Source organism: Talaromyces rugulosus, chromosome V, assembly GCF_013368755.1.
Source record: "Talaromyces rugulosus chromosome V, complete sequence".
Lineage (NCBI taxonomy): Eukaryota > Fungi > Ascomycota > Eurotiomycetes > Eurotiales > Trichocomaceae > Talaromyces > Talaromyces rugulosus.
Genome location: NC_049565.1, coordinates 4,748,631 through 4,765,880, shown reverse-complemented (window position 1 = coordinate 4,765,880; position 17,250 = coordinate 4,748,631). Strand labels below are relative to the sequence as shown.

The following is a 17,250-nucleotide window of genomic DNA, read 5'->3' as shown; positions in this document are numbered from 1 at the left end:
AGGCTCGTGGCAGGCGCCGGTTCTGCCACCGCCTTCAAACATGGGCAGTCTCAGCCTGTAATTTAACACAGCCCAATTCTTTGTTTTTAATCTTATCAAAGATGATAAAAAGTGTTTCTTTATTTGATGGGGGTTTGTTTCAGCTGCAACAGTTGGTGATCTGCTGAATAGATGCAATATCACCACTTCTGAACACTATATATTGAGAATGCCCACACATTATAGCACACATCATTATTTTTGCACAATTTACTCATCATGCGGTATGAAAATCGTCTAAGGCTTTTCGATTCTGATAGACTGAGGATTGGCTCGAAAGTGCCAAGAACAAATTATGAGTCATTTGATTTTCATCTGAACCCTGCATGAAATGTGTCACTCAGCCACTGCCTGCGCCTTTGCTAAATAAACCTCCTGACCGAGAATATTAAACAAGAACCTAGAGAAACCGAGAAATATCCAAGTACTCACTAATACACAAGCTGTAGACGCAGAGAAAGACGAATTTGCCTGCTGGCCCTGAGCTAGGATGGCTCAAAACGAGAAACACTCGGTTCTGCACTCAAGCAATGATAGTGATGGCGATGATGAGAAGGCAGAGTGATTCTCTGAAGTTATCGCAGCTCTTGACAAAGAGCAGCTACTACTACTCGCACTCGCCATTTTGCAGCGCACTTTTCCGCCGGCTTCACATCCAAGCGATGTGAAGCCATCTATCAGCGAGCCTATATTTGGGTCTTATCATGTTGTCTTTCCGTTGACTTTTGACAACGGTCTGCGCTGGGCGGTCAAAATCCCCGTTAACGGTACTGAGAGCGAATGGAATGAGCTATCTGCAAAGGCTCTGTCCTCCGAGGCGAATACAATGCGCCTGTTAAAGCACGAGACCACCATTCCTTTACCAGATGTTTTAGACTTTTCTTCAACCACGGACAATACCATTGGCTGTCCATACATCTTGATGACTTTTATTTCTGGAATGCCTCTATATAAAGTGTGGTTTGGACATCGCTTCAACAACACTAGCCCAGATATCATACGGGCACGCCGTGTTCGAGCACTTGAAGGCATCGCATCGGCAATGGAACAACTCGACAAGTTTATTTTTCAAACCGGTGGCTGTCCTGTTTTCAAGGACAACGAGGACCAACCCACCATCGGCTCTCTGCGACGAGTCGATCACAAGGCGATACTTGATCGGTGGTTTATTCATCGTGATCCAAGCGATGACCCTATCTATGTCGAATCTGCGGCATATAGTGACCCAAAATTACGTTACACCTTCATGCTCGACCTGCACCCCGAGAATAACCCGATTCCTCAAGGTCTCGCGATGCTGTTGCATCAGTTGATCAGCTGGATTCCCGAGCCCCAGGGAAACGGCCCCTTCGTGCTTGCGCACCCCGATTTTGACATACAAAACTTTATTGTATCGGAAGAAGGCGAGCTTCTTAGTATTATTGATTGGGGCGGAGTTGCAGCGGAGCCCCAGAGTCTCGGAAACAGGGGCTATCCTGGTTGGCTTACTCGCGATTGGGACCCGGCAATGTACGGGTACAAAGAATCCATGGAAGACGGGGTCGAACCAGAAGGCGTCTGGGAAGACTCGCCCGACTGCCTTGCTTACTATCGTGGTATCTATAATGCTATCATAACAAGGCATAAATGTGAGATCAACTCATGTCGGATGTCCCTCATTACAGAAAATCTAGCCATTGCAGCTGAAAACCCTCCACAGCGAAATCCGATTCTAAAGAAACTGGTACACGAAGCCTGGGCTGCTACGGGTGAAGAAGACGAATTGGACTATTTGGATGTAGCTCGGTCTTTTGTTGACGGCGAAGTGAATGGTGAAGTAATGGATAAGCTTAAAAAAGGCTTTTATATTCTGCTGTCAAAAGAAGGACTATAGACGTCCAAATATTGATTCTACTTGGTTATCATATTGAAAAGAGAGCGAAATGGGATCAATATACTCTAGAATTTCCCTGCCTGGATGTATAGTTCAACGATCGAGCGTAAATAAATCAGTAAATAATAATCAAGTGAAACATGCTTATAAAATTGACTATTTTCATAAGTGTAATTTGTAAATTCTGCCAATTTTTTAAATTCTTAAAATTCTATTTTAATAAAAAATAAAAATAGATAATTTGTGTCAACAGCTTGTGCGGTTGCCTCAGGCGGAGATGAAGTTAGCTCTTCTATATAACTGAGAGACAAAGCCCGCAGCTGTCACGTTGAGCTCGCCATTACTCCATTATTTTGAGTTGGGGTACTTGTCAAAGGAATATCATCTCTGTTGCCTGTCTTGTCCGACCGAACATGCAGCGTCGTGCTGGTGTCTTTCTCCGCTAGACCCGTATCCTTGACAAGTAATGCACCCAGAGCACAGAGGCCCACGAGCGGTGCATACACGATAAATATTATACGGATCCCACGCATATACGCATCCAGGACAGCTGCTCTCTGACCGGCAGTCAGGCCTAGAGTGTCAAGAGAATGCGCCGAAGAGGCAAGCTGTGTGGCGATAACTTCGCCAACCACGCCGCTCAATCTCGACTGCAGCACGTTGTTGAGGATCGTCCCTGAGACAGTCAAGCCCAATGTACCACCCATTGTACGGAGAAAGTTGCGCAGCGAATTGATGACGGCGCGATCGGCTCGTCTACTGTGCGCCAGGATGGCTACTAAGCTCGGCTGGAAGCAGCCTCCGGTTCCTAAGCCCTGGAAGAAGCCAACAACTCAGATAACCCACACGGGGGATGTCGCGGAGTAGAATACCTGACCGATCAGTCCAGCCATCCAGAGAAACTGTGACGCGATCATAACGTGGTTGTAGTGTCCTGTACGAGAAATGATAAGTCCGGAGATAATAGACCCAATGCCCTGCGTGCCGACCATGGGCATGATAATGGCACCGGCAAGAATTGGAGAATATCCGCGGACGTTTTCAAGGTAGATGGGCATATAGAAAAGGTTTCCCCAGAACACGAAGCCGTACAAAACATTTTGCATGAGTAGGACGTTGCAGGAGAAGTCGGCTTTGAAGAGGTGAACTGCTCGAGAATCAGTAACCTATAAAAATTGACACGAAGAGACATACGCGGCATAATTGGTAGAGAAGCAAATTTTGCCTCTACCGCGAGGAAGATAAGTATCACAAATGCCCCCACGACCAACATGGAGATGGTTTGAGCACTACTCCATGAGATGGTAGAGCCGCCGCGAGAGAGGGGGATCTGTTACCAAACGCAACGGGTTAGATAGCTAGGCTCGTGTGCCCACAGTGCGGACGGGACGTACCACAAGGAGCACAACAGCTGCGATGCTGATGAATAGCCCAAACCAGTCGATCATCTTCATTCTCGACCGCGTGTTGGCCCCTTTAGGGCTAGCAGGGAGGGTGATGTACAGCAGCGTGATCAACACTATGAGCCATGGGACATCATACCAGAGACTATTCAGAAGTAGATACCATTATCAGTGTTAATAAAATTAACCATGGGAATACTTACGTCCATCTCCATGAAACGTGGGCGGTGATGGCACCCCCAATTAACGGGCCCATCCCGCTCCCACAAGCTACAGCGGCGCCAATGAAGCCGTTGTACTTGCCGCGCTCCTGCAGGGTCGTGATGTCGCTGGCAATAATCATAACCAACGCGGTTCTGCGTCATGAGTACATAAGCATACTACAAACAACTCCAATTTCTTTTCACTCACATCGCGCCGCCACCAAGACCACTGACGGCTCTAAAGGCAAACAGCATCCCCGGGCTGGTCGCAAACCCGGCCACCAGGTTTCCAATCGCGAGCACCAGCAGACTTGCAATAAGCATTTGCTTGCGGCCAAAGATATCACTGAGCCTCCCGTTCCCCAATTGCACGGCAGTCGTGGCTAACAAGTACGCGGTCGCAACCCATGGCAGCGACGCACCCAGGCCGAGGGCATCACCGATAGCAGGCACCGCAGCCGAGATGGAGGTCTGATCCAAGTATGCCGTGAATTGTGCCAGGGCGAGAACCGGGAAGACGACCATCAGGCGCGAGTGAGGCAACACGCGCGACTGCTGATCGGTGAACTGCCGGACAGGCGAGCCATCGCGGGGCGATGGTCGATCCGGGGCTGGCGGGTCGGCATCTTCGACACATGGCAGGCGGGCCGGGCCGCTAGAGTTGGTGGGGTGGCTCGTGTTCATGCTGGGCGCCAGGAAGGAAAGAAAAATTTCAGGTACTATCAAGAAAGAGACAGTATAGGCATGAGAAAAAGATAGGTGAAGTCAATAAAGACAAAAAAAAAAATGCGGAGGGAGACATTCCGAGTCCGATCTTCGGCCCGAAATGGTGCCAACGCTTGGTGGACTTATTGTTGGGGACCTGGGGTAGCATAATGACACTTATCCTGGCAACAGCTGGCACGGATCTGATGTGCACAGTGACTATGTCCTCTGGACAAAAGTCTAGATCCTATCATGCTATCCGCACGAAACCAACTTCTACAACTTCCTCAAATTAGGATTTTGTTCTTCCAGTCAATAGAAAGCCAAGACTAGTATCATCAGAAACTCTAGCATCAGAGGTAGAGGACGGGGGTTATTCCTCTTAGAAATATGCAACTCTTTAAGAAGGGACACTACCTGCCTATTCCAGTACGAAAACATCGCAAACGAGGGTTAAAAATCCAACTTATGGCTAGATTTGACTGGGAGTCCTTGATACCCTTTACGACTCTGACCCAACATGATTAAAAATCACACACACATATACACATGCGGAGATGATAATGACTATTGGGTGTATTGAAATGCTATATGCAAGCTTATCATGTACGAAGATTAGGAATAATTCTCCGTCCGTTCAAAGTCTCAAGCCAACATAATGATATCAAATTTCAGGAAGTTGGAGATATTGATGGCTTTACAACCCGAGGGATAGGGATATAAAGGAGCAGAAATCGTGCTTGTGGAAGGCAGCCTTCTCAATGACAGTTCTCAATTGACTCTTATTCTCTTGCATGACTTCTTATTGTACTACACTACATCTTTCTGATCTCCAAACATGTATACCACGATAAATGTAAACAAGACCAGCGATCAAGACGCTGTTCCCCTACAGGTCACTTCTCCCACACAGCCTTGCTACTCAAGCCGTCAGGGGCCTTGGATGGCTACGTACGCAAAGAAATACCTCCAGTGATAGGGGCCGAGTTCCTTGAAGCCAATGTCGTCGATGCTACATGTCTCTAATGCTGGTGAGCTCTTACGTAACATCACTATCATGTTATCACAGCGTTGCTTCTGCGTCTTTTGCGTCTTCTGTCGCCAGTCAAACCTGAGCATCGTCGATGAGAAGTTGCTGTGCCACCGCATTGGTCAACCCAATACCAGCCCATATACCCCGAGCCTTTACATTTATCTAGTTAACTAGATGGAGCTACCTGATAGGTCAATCGATACCGAGGTCATGTCTCCGTCGCGCAACACCAGGAAAAAACTTTACGTACGCGAAGGTGGCTATTCAAAGGGTAGCGAGCGTAACTAAAGCCGTGCCGATGGATAGCACATTGACGATGGACTTTGAGTATGTTCTACCTGACTACACACTCGTGCACATGGCCAATGTACCCGTCGAAGGGTCTGGCGGAGATACCATGTTCACCAGGGCCTATGATGCCCACAATTTGCTGAGCCCGCCAATGGAGAAGTTCTTCGTGGGTCTCAACGCGATCATATGTGGGAGGGCACAATTTTTAACCTAACCTGTTACTTATTTGTTTTTCTCTCTTTCTCGCACACGGCGCTACTTATGGTGGTATTACCAGTGGTAAGCGCATCGGCACTGGATACTTGCTCTTTAGGACGCCATTATGCTCTGGCATTGACTATCTTGCTTCAATGTTAGATCTTAGTCTATTATGGCCATTAATAACTTCTTACAATCTAGTCTTGTCATAGGTCTTCTATTCCAAGCCAAATATTTTGGTTTAAATTGCATTTGGTGTACATAGCGTGCCCGATAGGACTAAAGACATCAATGTCAAGATTCGTTTTATATTCTAAAGATTTTTGAGATCCTCTTATGCTAGGCCATTTATTTATATTTCTTAGACACTGAAGTAATTTCTGGACATCTTTTATATATGTAGGAAGTTATGTAATAAACTTAAATAAAAGTAAAAAAATAGTAAATATTAATTAATTATGTCATGACATTATTATGTATCTAAAGAGATCACCAGGGTGGGGAGTGCAAACAGAACAAATTCATGCACTAAGGTCGCAGTTTCCCCGAACGCGCCTGGCTTTGACGTGTTGATTCAACTTGATTGCGCTGCATCGCTGAGGCTGCAGATGGCATGCTGATTTCGCATTTATTTGACAGTGATCGGACTGCCTGCAGCTATTGAACCATAATTTTTGTGAATTCTCAGCCTATGGTTTCTCTCAGCTTGGGCTTTCATGTCCCTCACTTCGCCTTTACTTGCAGCATAGAGCTGCGCACAGCGCTGTTGACGCCTCTCCGACTTGAAAACAACTGACCGCAAGCTCGCGCGATTGCAGATTTATTTCGCAGAGATGGCCAGTTTCACCGCATTGAATATTGAGCCCGCGGAGGACATCCAGGAGGAGGTTGATGACACCAAGGAGATTCAGAACGAAGAAGCTCTCAAGCTCTACCAGAATGCCTTGAAGCTTCATTCCCAGGGGCCAGAATTCTACCCGCAGGCTCGAGAGGCCTATGCTGCCCTACGTCAATCAGAAATATTCAAATACCCGGAATCGATTTCGGATTTCCTGCGAAACACGTTGCCTGATGCCGACGCCGACGATGCCGCCGCCGAAGCGCTTGCCGACATCGACATCAACGATGCTGCTGCAAGCGCCCTGCCACAGACAATATACCTTTTATACAAAAATAACGCGCAGTTCCTTTTGGATGTCCTGAAAGAAACACTTCGACACGACCCTGCCGCCACGTCGACAGTAACAAAAGAGTCTCGATCCGCTCTTACAATGTTTGCCGACGCTTTGGAACGAGACGACACAGACTTGGACCTTTGGCGGAAGACGGCTCGATTGGGTGGAGCTCTAAACAGTTATCGCCTGGCCCGGTATTGCTTCGAAAGTGTTCTAGTGGGCGATGACAACGAGGTGGAGGTACGCACGGAACAACTGGGACTGGACGAAGCATTTGCAAGTGAGGAGCTACAAGAAGTTCTTGGAAAACTCAAGGATCGACTCTCAATATCACAAGCACCGCCGTTAAAAAAGCCTCGGAAAGCGCTACTTCAACTTGCTAGACGTCACATGCAAGATCCTTACCCATATCTTCCGACTTTACCAAAAGATATATCCGCCATTGCTTTATCAAAACAGAATGGACCATTGGATCTGGCTACCCGACGCATAATAGTCTCCGCTGACAGAACGTGGTGTGGTGTTGGGAAGGCAATCCTTGAATCAGTGAAAGTGGAACAACAAAGTCCGGAACCTTCAACTACTGTCGGGATCTCTATGCCACCTATAGAGGAAACTCCTGTAAGCCCTGGCCATAAGGACTTGCCCATTCCTCAAAAAGATATAGAAATGTCGGAAGCCCCGGTAGATCCTTTGACGACGACGGAGGCACCACAGCCACAGGCACTCTCTGCACCACCAGATCATGTGGACGATCAGTCATCGATTGACCAGCGAGCCGAATCACAACTGAGAGAGTCTTTGGAAGGAATCTCTAAGCAGCCTACCGACCCCCCAAATACGGCGGAAGTCCCGGCAGCAGAGGATGCCGAATCGAAATCGACAAATGCTAATCCTAGGAAACGTTCATCAGCTTCTGTTGTAAACGACGACATAGCTGATAGTGGGAGAGCAAAGAGTCGCCGAACCCGCGCACGAGAATCAAATGCAGAGAATCTGTTGCAGACGGAGGATGCCAATCTAGACCAAAAGTACTACGAAGATCGTCTTGAAGAGTTCTCCCATGCCGACCAATGGATGTTTGGCACCGTCGGCAGCCTTTTGTCGAAGATTGGTGTCGAAGACTTGGGGACAATTGACGACCTCAAAAGCCATGTTTGCACCGCTTCAAATAAGTCTCGTGCAGAAAGTACTCTAGAATCACAAGGAAAACCTGACCTTATTCTTGCAAACGATCTTCGATACGCTCTGACGAACTGGGACGACGAAAAGGCACGATCAGCTATGCAAGGTGATAGCTCAACTGCCTTACAAGACATCCGCGGTGTGAATCGTTCTGGCCTGGCTATATTCCAAGAACATTCAAGGAAGCCTGTACAAAATCAAAGCAAAGAAGAGTTGCTTGGTGGAGGTTCTGAGTTAGAAGAGTTTGTGGAGGAAGCTAATAATGACTGGATTCATCTTTATGAAGTTGCCTTTGCTTGGCTAGGCAGGCTCTTCCAACCTAGGGGAGACAAACCAGAATCCGTATTCGATGGATCTTTATCGGACTCTCTCTACATCTCCTCTCCCTGGTCTGACGGTTTGAAAGAGACTGTTGTCGAGCTCATTATTCAGATTGATGAATACCTGTATCGGAGATTGGTCTTCGCTGTTTCCCAGCTAGAGCAAGAGATTCTTGGCCACAGCACAACGACGTCTGAAAACCCGTTCGAGTATACCAACAAACACTACGCGCAAATGGAAATGATACAGGTTCTTCATGAGCTTCATCTCGATGTCTATGCTCGTATCAACAATCCTAACAGCGACATTGACTTGGCTACTCGTGTCTCGCAACGCGATCGCTTGAGGAGATGGGGATCTTTGGCGCAGACTGCGATTAATCACTTTATGGATCATGGACCAGACGGTGACTTCCGCACCAAGATCTCACTTCGCTATCTTTGGTCGACAACATTTCACTCGAATATGGCCGATGATGTAACGCGCGAGCATATCCTGTTATGTCTTCACGACCTCAAACGAACTCTTGGCTCATTCGGTAATCCTGAGATTATTCTTATAAATAACGCAATTATGCCTGATATCTCGATTTCCGCTCTCGATCAGGAAATCTCGCGCCTAAATTCCATGGATTTTTTCATGAAGATCTTTGGGTCAGAGAAGCAAGATTCGGTTTCTTTAATAGAAAGTATCGAGCCCATTCTCGACCCTTCTTCTGTGGAATTTGTCCAAGAAGATGCTTCTAGCAACAATACTACTCTAGCTGCACCTTCTCATTTCCAAGAACTGGCGTCCTTCCTTGATAGAGGGGATGCCACACTTCGCCTTTTCTTATGGCGAAGATTACAAGACGCCTACCGAGATATCGACTACGTGCCAAAGGTAGTTTCATGCGAGCTACGGAGCATTGAGGCCATTGTTAAGGAAATTCGAGGCAACTCTTTTCTAGAAGCTGCCCACGATGCTCGACCTTCAATGTTGTTGCGATGGCTGAAGTCAATCAATAATATATTGATTAAGCTGCTACCGCGGCTGACCGAAAACCCATCTCAATCCTTTGAGTGCGTTGATTTAGAACATTTGCGCTCTTCCATGGCTGCCGTAGCCCATATTTCTCGCCTTCTCCACACCTTCGCTCTTTATGAAGACATGGCTCGAGTGGGCTTACGACCATCGTCGGAACTCCGTGGCACGATGGGAAGGTCTCTCGAGAGTTTCAAGGAGAGGCTCAGAGATATGCAAGTTCGTTGTTGGGTTCTGCAGTACACGCTGGTTAGGGAGTACATGTCTCAAGAGGCAGGGCTATTTGATAGCCCTTCAGACGACCGCATACAATTTTTACGTGCCGTTCACAATGCGTTGGGAGTTCGGTCCGCTTGCAAATACGCTGATAAGGCTCTTTTGAAATTGATGAAGTCAGAACTTCTAAGCATCGAGACCAACGAAGATTGCGAATTTGATATCGCACAAGTACTCTTTGATCTGCATGGCTTCAAATTTTCTAATCAGATAGGAACCTCGGATCATGGCTGCCCCATAGGGAGATTGGATCGCGAATCTGCCGCAATGATGGTGGATTTTGTTCTTATGCAAGTCAACCGGCTGAACATCAAAGACCTATCCAAGTCAGACCTAAAAACAACGATCGAAAAAGTGCAGCAGGCTATTGGACCGATCAAGCATTCTACTTTATCGTTCAATAGGCGCATCATCAGCACCTATCTCAAGTCGGCTATCAACCCTTCGGAATTGTTCCGTCTTGCCCACGGCGTTGGCGGTTTGGCATTAACGTCTGTTTCTATACCAAACACCGAGAACGCCAAGAAAGGATGGTACTTCCTCCTTGGTCACGCGTCACTGACGAAATTCCGTTCCCAGAAGCGATTGAATGCCGTTCCTACTAATGACCTTGATGACGCCATCGGATACTTTCGACAAGACTTGGAGTATGCCACTGAGAGATGGGAATCATGGTATAGACTTGCCCAAGCATATGACTCTAAGCTTGAGGAAGAGATTACATGGACTGCAGACAAAATTAACAACAATGTGTCGGAATTGGCAACTTTGCAACGGAATGCCATTCACTCTTACGGGATGGCCGTTGCTGGTGCGTTGCAAGCTGGCGATGATGATCACAAATCACGGGCGGTTATTTCGGATCTCTTCACAGACTATGGGCGGTTTCTCTACGCATCATCACGGGAACCTTTGAACATGGCTGTCTTTAGTCTGACGGACTTTGAACGTCACTATAGCAATATCGACAGCCAGAAGTTGTATACAGACAAACCATTTAAAGAAATGCGTCCATACGCTGTATGGGGTCTGGCTAGCTATCTATTCAGACGTGCCATGGTCGGAAAGCCTGATTATTGGCTCAATCATTTCATGCTCAGCAAATGTCGGTGGAAGATGTTCAACAGCGACGAGACAATGCGAGGAAACAGTAAAGAGGTCACGCTGGATGGTGTTCTTGACCCGCTTCTCGATGCAATCGAGACTCTACCACGGCGGAAAGAAAAGAGCTCGGACCCAATTCTCGAGCCTCATTTCCGACTTGTATCCGTCTTGCACAAACTTGTGGTTCGACAGAAGATCGAACCCAAACAGGCTGCTGAACTCTTGTCTGAAACCCCATGGGCCAAGAAGCTGCCACCTCCCGAGAATCCGGAAAACTGGACAACTTATATTCTAGATATCCTGAAGAATCTCAAAAACGCGGACAAATCCAACTGGCATCACCGGATCATGCTACGACTTGCAAGAATCCATTACGATAGCTCGGAAGACCCAAGTGCAGCTGCCGCTGCAGCCAAGAATGAACTAATGCCACAGATTTTCACAAAGACTATGGCACTACAAGTTTGGCGCCCGGAATTCGAACGGCCAGGGCGGCATTTCGTATACACCACGCGCTATATATACTTTTTTATAAAGCTGCTAGACCAATTGAATGACAAAGCCAGTTTGGAACAACTACTTCGCCGAGTCAGGAGGAAGCAGGGCGATTTCATCAACCATACAAAGCTCTGGGAGGATATGTGTATTGTATACGCAAAGGTAAACGGTTATTCTTGTTTCTGTTGCAATGGTTGCTAATTTAATATATAGCTTATCCGCCGTTCTGGTAATATTCCTGAGCGCCACGACGAGGGTATTTTCAAGCTTCTTAGCTGGGATGAGTTTGTTGCGAATTCTGCTCGTCTGGATGGTCTCAAAGACCTCCCCACCACTAATGGGCCGACATTAGACTTGCTTCGCGAAGCTGTTGAGCTAAAGAAACTGAACAACAATCTAATGAAAGTTACAATGCTGGAAGACCTCACAGCCGATATCTACGCTCGTCTGTTTGAAGAGAGTAGACCTCGGTTTGCTGAACAGGCAAACGAGGAAAATCGCGACAGAATGAAAGTTGACCATCTTTTGATGAGCAACGATGGCGCTGCCGACGAGCCCACCCCGGCAACTTCTGCTCCTCAGTCGGAAGCTCCAGCTCCCATTCGCGGACGAACCAAGGGAATTGCTCGCCGAGATATTCAAAAACGAGCCGAAGCCATTGTCAGTCGGCATGCTCGTCCTGCAGCAGCCAAGACCACAGCAGCCGCCGCGGACGAAGAAAAACCACCATCTGCAGCAGTAGCCCGAGTTAGTGCCGTTAGTAACTCACGAGACGGTGCAACGGAGGGTGCATCTGCTGCTCAGAGCAGTGTCCCAGCCAGTCTTCAGGATAGCGCCGACGACGAGAGCGAATTAAGCGATGTTGACGACTCAAAACTCGACAAACTCAAAACAGACCAGAGTACCATATTCCCGAACTTGAAGAAATCACTCCAGCTTCCTGAGCCAAATTCCGAGCTCTCTGCGCCAGCTAGTGTCGATGGCGATGAGGCAGCCACCACAGGAACAGCAGACGTCATACCCGCCACTGAGGATGATGTCGATGACAACGCACAGGACCAAGAAGGTGATATGGAAGGGGAAACCGTCCTGACAGCAGAATATGAAGGCGAAGAAACCGAACTTCAAGAGGACGAGAATATGGAAAATGCAGAAGGCGACGCCATGGATGGCGAAGAAGGTGAACAAGCCGATGGAGATGACGAGGAAGAGGAAGAGGGAGAAGACGAAGCAGAAGTTGCCGAAGCCGAAGGCGACGCTACCGAAATCGGCGATGAGACCATGATCGACGCTGATGAAGAGCAAGTGGAGGGAGAAGTCGAGTTCGAAGGCATCAAAGACGAGAATCCACAGCCTGCGCAAGCTGCTGTTGATACGCCGACTGCTGAGGGCGAAGCTCAGTGATCGAACGCATGCTCTTTAATACTATTTTTTCAGACTTTGCCGAGTTGTTTCGATAGTGTGATATTTTCAGTTGGGTTGACTGTTTAGGGTAGGTTTTTATGTTCGGAGTTTCACATTACTGGATAGATATGGCTATATGACACAGACATCTGGGGGGATGGGAGTTGCCTAATTGGCGTTTACGATACCCATTATTCTTATATATAGACATGGTCTATGCCCTGAAATTGCTGAGAGAAATTTAAACATTGAAATGTTAAGTTATATATGTATCTAATTGAACAGGGGGGAGTAATGAACGTTGATTAAAGATCATATATATGTATAGTAACCCAAAAAAAAGACCAAGGGGTATGAACATTAAAGCATCATAAAAGCAAACGCTGCGTCAAAACAAGCCTCAAGTGTATACATAAGGACGTAGCCAATCCATCCCGTGACCTAATCCCAAGTATTATTTACCAAAGAACTATGAGAATGACAACCTGACCACAAAATGAAAGGAAAAGACGAGCCAAGGTGGATAAGAAAGGTGAAACACGGTGACTATAAATCATCCTCTGGCCCGAGGTCCTTCTTTCTGGCTGTTACTCTTCTAGGCTTCTTTGCGCTCGCCGCAGTAGTAGCGGTCTTTGCTTTTGGAGTCGATTGATATTCTTCCGCAAGTTTGAAGGTGCTTGCTTTTTGAAGTATGTTTTCTAGGTCGCTGCTTTCGTTGCTGAGGAGACTGAAGTCACCGTTGCTTTCCCGGATCGCGGGCGCGGCTTTGGGTTTGTGAGTAGGAGACTGGGCGTTCAGTTGACGCTCAAGAGCAGCGATCTTGCTATAGAGATAATCGTTTTCTCGTTCCAGTTCATCCACTCGCTCATCGCGAGTAGGTTCAGGGTCTTCGTAGACTGGGTTATGTTTAGTATGTGATGTCTTGGTAGGCATGTTATGAAAAGAGTCCGACTTACTCTCGATGCTACGTGAGGCAAGCTCCAGTTTTTTATCAAGGTGCTCTTCGTTCCGACCAGTCTAAAATTTCGTTAGCTCAACCTAAGAGTCAGTTCAATGGTGCAACTCACCTGCTGATCCCACGCTGTCTGCCACCGTTTCCGCTCCTCCTGCATTCTTTCATCCATTTCTGCCCAGCATTCTTCACGTACTTCTTGCTCGATTGAAAGGCATTTCTCCTCTGTAGCTTTGAGTTTGAATTCTGCTTCTTGACGAGCAATTTCTTCTTCTGCAAGCTTGAGGATGAGCACTTCACAGTCGTCGGTAATGCGGACGATTTCCCGCGCAGCTTCCTCAAGATCTTCCGTAGACGCCGAGTATGGAGTAGTGCGCCCTGTTGCAGTTTGTGGGCGACTTTGTGACGATACAGAGGAACCCGATAAGATTGTGCTTGTAACAGAAGGAATTCTAGGAACGGTAACCTCTCGCGCCAAGGCCGAGTAACGAAGGATTTGAGACGTGGCATTAAAGTCACCCAGAGGATCAGCGGTAACGATCATAATGGCCTTTTGAGGATGGCGATTATGAGATGCTGTGTGGGAAGACGGGAATGAGTTGGAGAAGAGAAGTTCAGTGAGCTTGCACTGTCTGTACGGAACGACGGTCTATGATTAAACAGTTAGTATCTTAGATTTATAACGAGGCAAAAAGTGTTACCTTGTTCCCTTCTTGGAAGGCGCTTTGCATCTGCAAGCATTGGCCGAGATACATCAGGCTTTCATTAATCTTGCCAGCTTCGGCCAATGTCGCACCGGCTGTTTTCGCATTTCGAGCTCTCTCGGAACCTAGTATCGTCAGCTTCGATCTTATGTTTGTTTGAAAGGTAGGCATACCTGCAAGATCTACCACTGTGAGTGTGTTGCCAGCCCAAGCCACCTCACCATATCGACGACCGCGGACTTTCTTTTTCACCTCAAGGCAGAAGAATCCGTGGCTTCGGGAACTAGCGTTGTTACTCCCAGTGCCAGCGATTCGACGTTCATTGAGGCCAGTCTCCAAGACCATCATGGCCTCCTCGTAGGTACTGCAAACTACTTTTCGTAGGCCGGCCACGATTTTCCTATCAGGCGAGCCCTCTGTGGATTTGAATAGTAATGGTCGCCGTCTTTCGCGCTGGTTGTTTGCTCCCTGCCGACTCATGGTTCCGCCAGGACCGGGCACAAGTGACGGCGAAAGTAAGTCAAATATGCGATCATTGTATACTTCATACATTGACACAACAACGACATGCTCGGACGAATCCACTTTTGTAGAAAGATGGGAAACATCGGGGGTTACTGGGAGAGCCGCTAAACGTTGGTTTAAATGACGACGTGGAATTACCGGCGTGGGAAATGATTCCTGCATGTTTGTAAGTACCTGTGCCACCATAAATATACGGTAATTGTTCGTACCGTCATTGGAGTCTGGGATCTAGACATGGGCGTTTGCGCTCTTGAGGCGCGGCTTCGCTCACTTGGGTCCCCATAAATGCTATGAATGAAATTTCTGGCCGAAAATATCTGAGCCTCAGAGGAGTCGGATGCGCTCAGTGATGGCAGGAGGGAAGGGTCCTCAAAGCTGTCTGCAGATTGAATGGTGCCCGATAAGGATCTGAAGAGGACGTCAAGAGACATTTGCGTTATCCCACGCTGGTTCTTGGATCCAAGAATAGTGTGACTCTATTGTGACCGTCAGAATCGGCAATTGTAAGGGGGACTATGTTTTCAAATCTTACCTTCCCACTGCCAGTAACTCCAAGAGTAGCAACGAGACCGTCTCGGCCCTCATTCAGGACTCCATCAATTAGCGATGCCATTCCAGTACTCTCAAATAGCTCAAGCTGCCTGGAATCCTCCTCGAACACTCGTGTAAAGGCGAATTTTTCGACGGCGCGTTTGCGAGAGTCATTGGGTGGTTGCAGGGTAATGTGCGTAGGGTGATCACTATGTGATTGAGATTCATCTTGAGTATCTACGGGCTCAACATTCAGGTATCGCTCGCATCTTTGGGCATTTGCTGCTTCTTCTTTGGTAATTGGCGGTCGCAATCGGAGATAAACCTGAAATAGCGACGTCTGGCTTGACGCCGGTTTTGGCGGAGTCATGGTGATTTTGTTCTTCTTCTTCTTCTTCTTCTTCTTCTTCGATATCACGTTTGCTGATAAATAATTTCTCGAATTAAAAATTGGACGTAGTTGCGATTAGGTTGAGAATAAACCTGGAGTGTGCGTCGACGGAATGTGACAAGGCTGTTTGGATGGTTGTGTTGACGCCCGATCGGGCTACGGTCGTTGTTGTCCCGACAACCGCCTTATCGCTATCAACCTGAACGATACCGATGTCTTGCTTGCTACCATACTATAAATAGGACAACGATTTTCGGAACTTCGACGAACCCATATTGAGAGAAAACGGGATGGGTTCTCACCAGGCTCAAAACCGGCCGCCTAGTATTCGAAGCATTGAGTGAAATTAGCGCTGAGCGCCGCCCTCGTTGGCTGCACTCTGCGAGCATGAAATCGAAGCTGGCTGCGGTGTAGATGGATTGTACACAGGCGGAGGCTCAGTGATTGGGATCTCAGTAGCGTTGGGATCGAAAGGTGGCTCGGTTTGGGTTGCTGCTGCTGCTGTTCGTGAGATTTCCAGACGAACCAACTGGATGGCCTGCTCTTGAGCTTTGCTAGATAATTCGCCGTGAGCAGGTAACATGGTATTTGTAAATCGGCGAGATATACTCACAGCTTTTCGGCTTGCTTTTTGACTCGACGCACGAGCCGATAAATAAGAAATGCTAGCAAACATAACAGCAAGAAGACGAGTACTCCTGTTCCGCTCATGGTTGCAGAGTGAAGAAGGCAAAGAAGATTGTAGATGGGTACTTTAAACGAGGGGGAAGACGAAAAACGAGTAAGTTGATCGAAAGCCTGAAAGCGGAGGGGGGACTGGAATGAGAAAGGAAGAGATGAAGAGGGAAGTAACTGAAAGATACAAATGAGGTAGATGAGAACGAGCGAGGAAGGAGCCTCCTTCCGAGTGTCACGTTGCCACCATTAGGGTTGCTTCCCAAAGAGGAATCGGCTTACCCCAATTAGGAAATTTCTCTACCCTCTATCAATAATATCGCGCCGTTTTTATCTGAACTCTGCCATTTTATGTTCAAATATCCAGTACATAAACTGATCTAGACCATCAGTGCAGTCACCGGGCGAGAGGAAGCGGCCATGGTTAGATTTCCAGAATAAAAGAGAAAGCCCCTTGTTTCAATGCTGATTTCAACTTCAATCGGAGTGAGAACCAATGTGGAAGAATTCTTAATTGTTTAACTATATCATCATAGCAACAAATATGGCCGTTAGCCATCCTGAAACACCCCCCATACATATGAGTATTGGCGGAATAGTCATATAGAATAAAGGAGGGAGGCTGTGGCAATATTACAATTGATACTCGGACTACGTAGCCATACCGCCCTTGCTTCTCTTCTTCGCACTGAAGAACACTCAGCTGACCCAGTTATTCAGAAATGTTGGAATAAGAGACTT

At 47.4% G+C, this 17,250-nt stretch overlaps 5 protein-coding genes across 5 annotated transcripts; 2 read left to right on the top strand and 3 right to left on the bottom strand.

Annotated features, from left to right (window-relative positions):
• Positions 1-529: 529 nt before the first annotated feature.
• TRUGW13939_10172 (uncharacterized protein) lies at positions 530-1,912 on the top strand (the record flags this gene model as incomplete). Its single annotated transcript, XM_035493285.1, has 2 exons — positions 530-575; positions 624-1,912. 2 exons carry the CDS (start codon positions 530-532, stop codon positions 1,910-1,912), a joined length of 1,335 nt encoding a protein of 444 aa, XP_035349178.1.
• Positions 1,913-2,235: 323 nt separating this feature from the next.
• On the bottom strand, positions 2,236-4,202 carry TRUGW13939_10171 (uncharacterized protein; the record flags this gene model as incomplete). Its single annotated transcript, XM_035493284.1, has 6 exons — positions 2,236-2,727; positions 2,785-3,059; positions 3,107-3,242; positions 3,307-3,460; positions 3,519-3,671; positions 3,727-4,202. The coding sequence occupies 6 exons, from the start codon at positions 4,200-4,202 to the stop codon at positions 2,236-2,238; spliced, it is 1,686 nt and encodes a 561-aa protein (XP_035349177.1).
• Positions 4,203-6,578: 2,376 nt separating this feature from the next.
• Positions 6,579-12,731, top strand: TRUGW13939_10170 (uncharacterized protein; the record flags this gene model as incomplete). The annotated part of the gene is made up of 2 exons (XM_035493283.1): positions 6,579-11,489; positions 11,541-12,731. 2 exons carry the CDS (start codon positions 6,579-6,581, stop codon positions 12,729-12,731), a joined length of 6,102 nt encoding a protein of 2,033 aa, XP_035349176.1.
• Positions 12,732-13,277: 546 nt separating this feature from the next.
• On the bottom strand, positions 13,278-15,813 carry TRUGW13939_10169 (uncharacterized protein; the record flags this gene model as incomplete). Its single annotated transcript, XM_035493282.1, has 7 exons — positions 13,278-13,627; positions 13,688-13,748; positions 13,799-14,332; positions 14,385-14,512; positions 14,561-15,068; positions 15,122-15,388; positions 15,445-15,813. 7 exons carry the CDS (start codon positions 15,811-15,813, stop codon positions 13,278-13,280), a joined length of 2,217 nt encoding a protein of 738 aa, XP_035349175.1.
• A 367-nt stretch (positions 15,814-16,180) lies between these two features.
• Positions 16,181-16,545, bottom strand: TRUGW13939_10168 (uncharacterized protein; the record flags this gene model as incomplete). Its single annotated transcript, XM_035493281.1, has 2 exons — positions 16,181-16,388; positions 16,448-16,545. 2 exons carry the CDS (start codon positions 16,543-16,545, stop codon positions 16,181-16,183), a joined length of 306 nt encoding a protein of 101 aa, XP_035349174.1.
• Between the last annotated feature and the right edge of the window lie 705 nt (positions 16,546-17,250).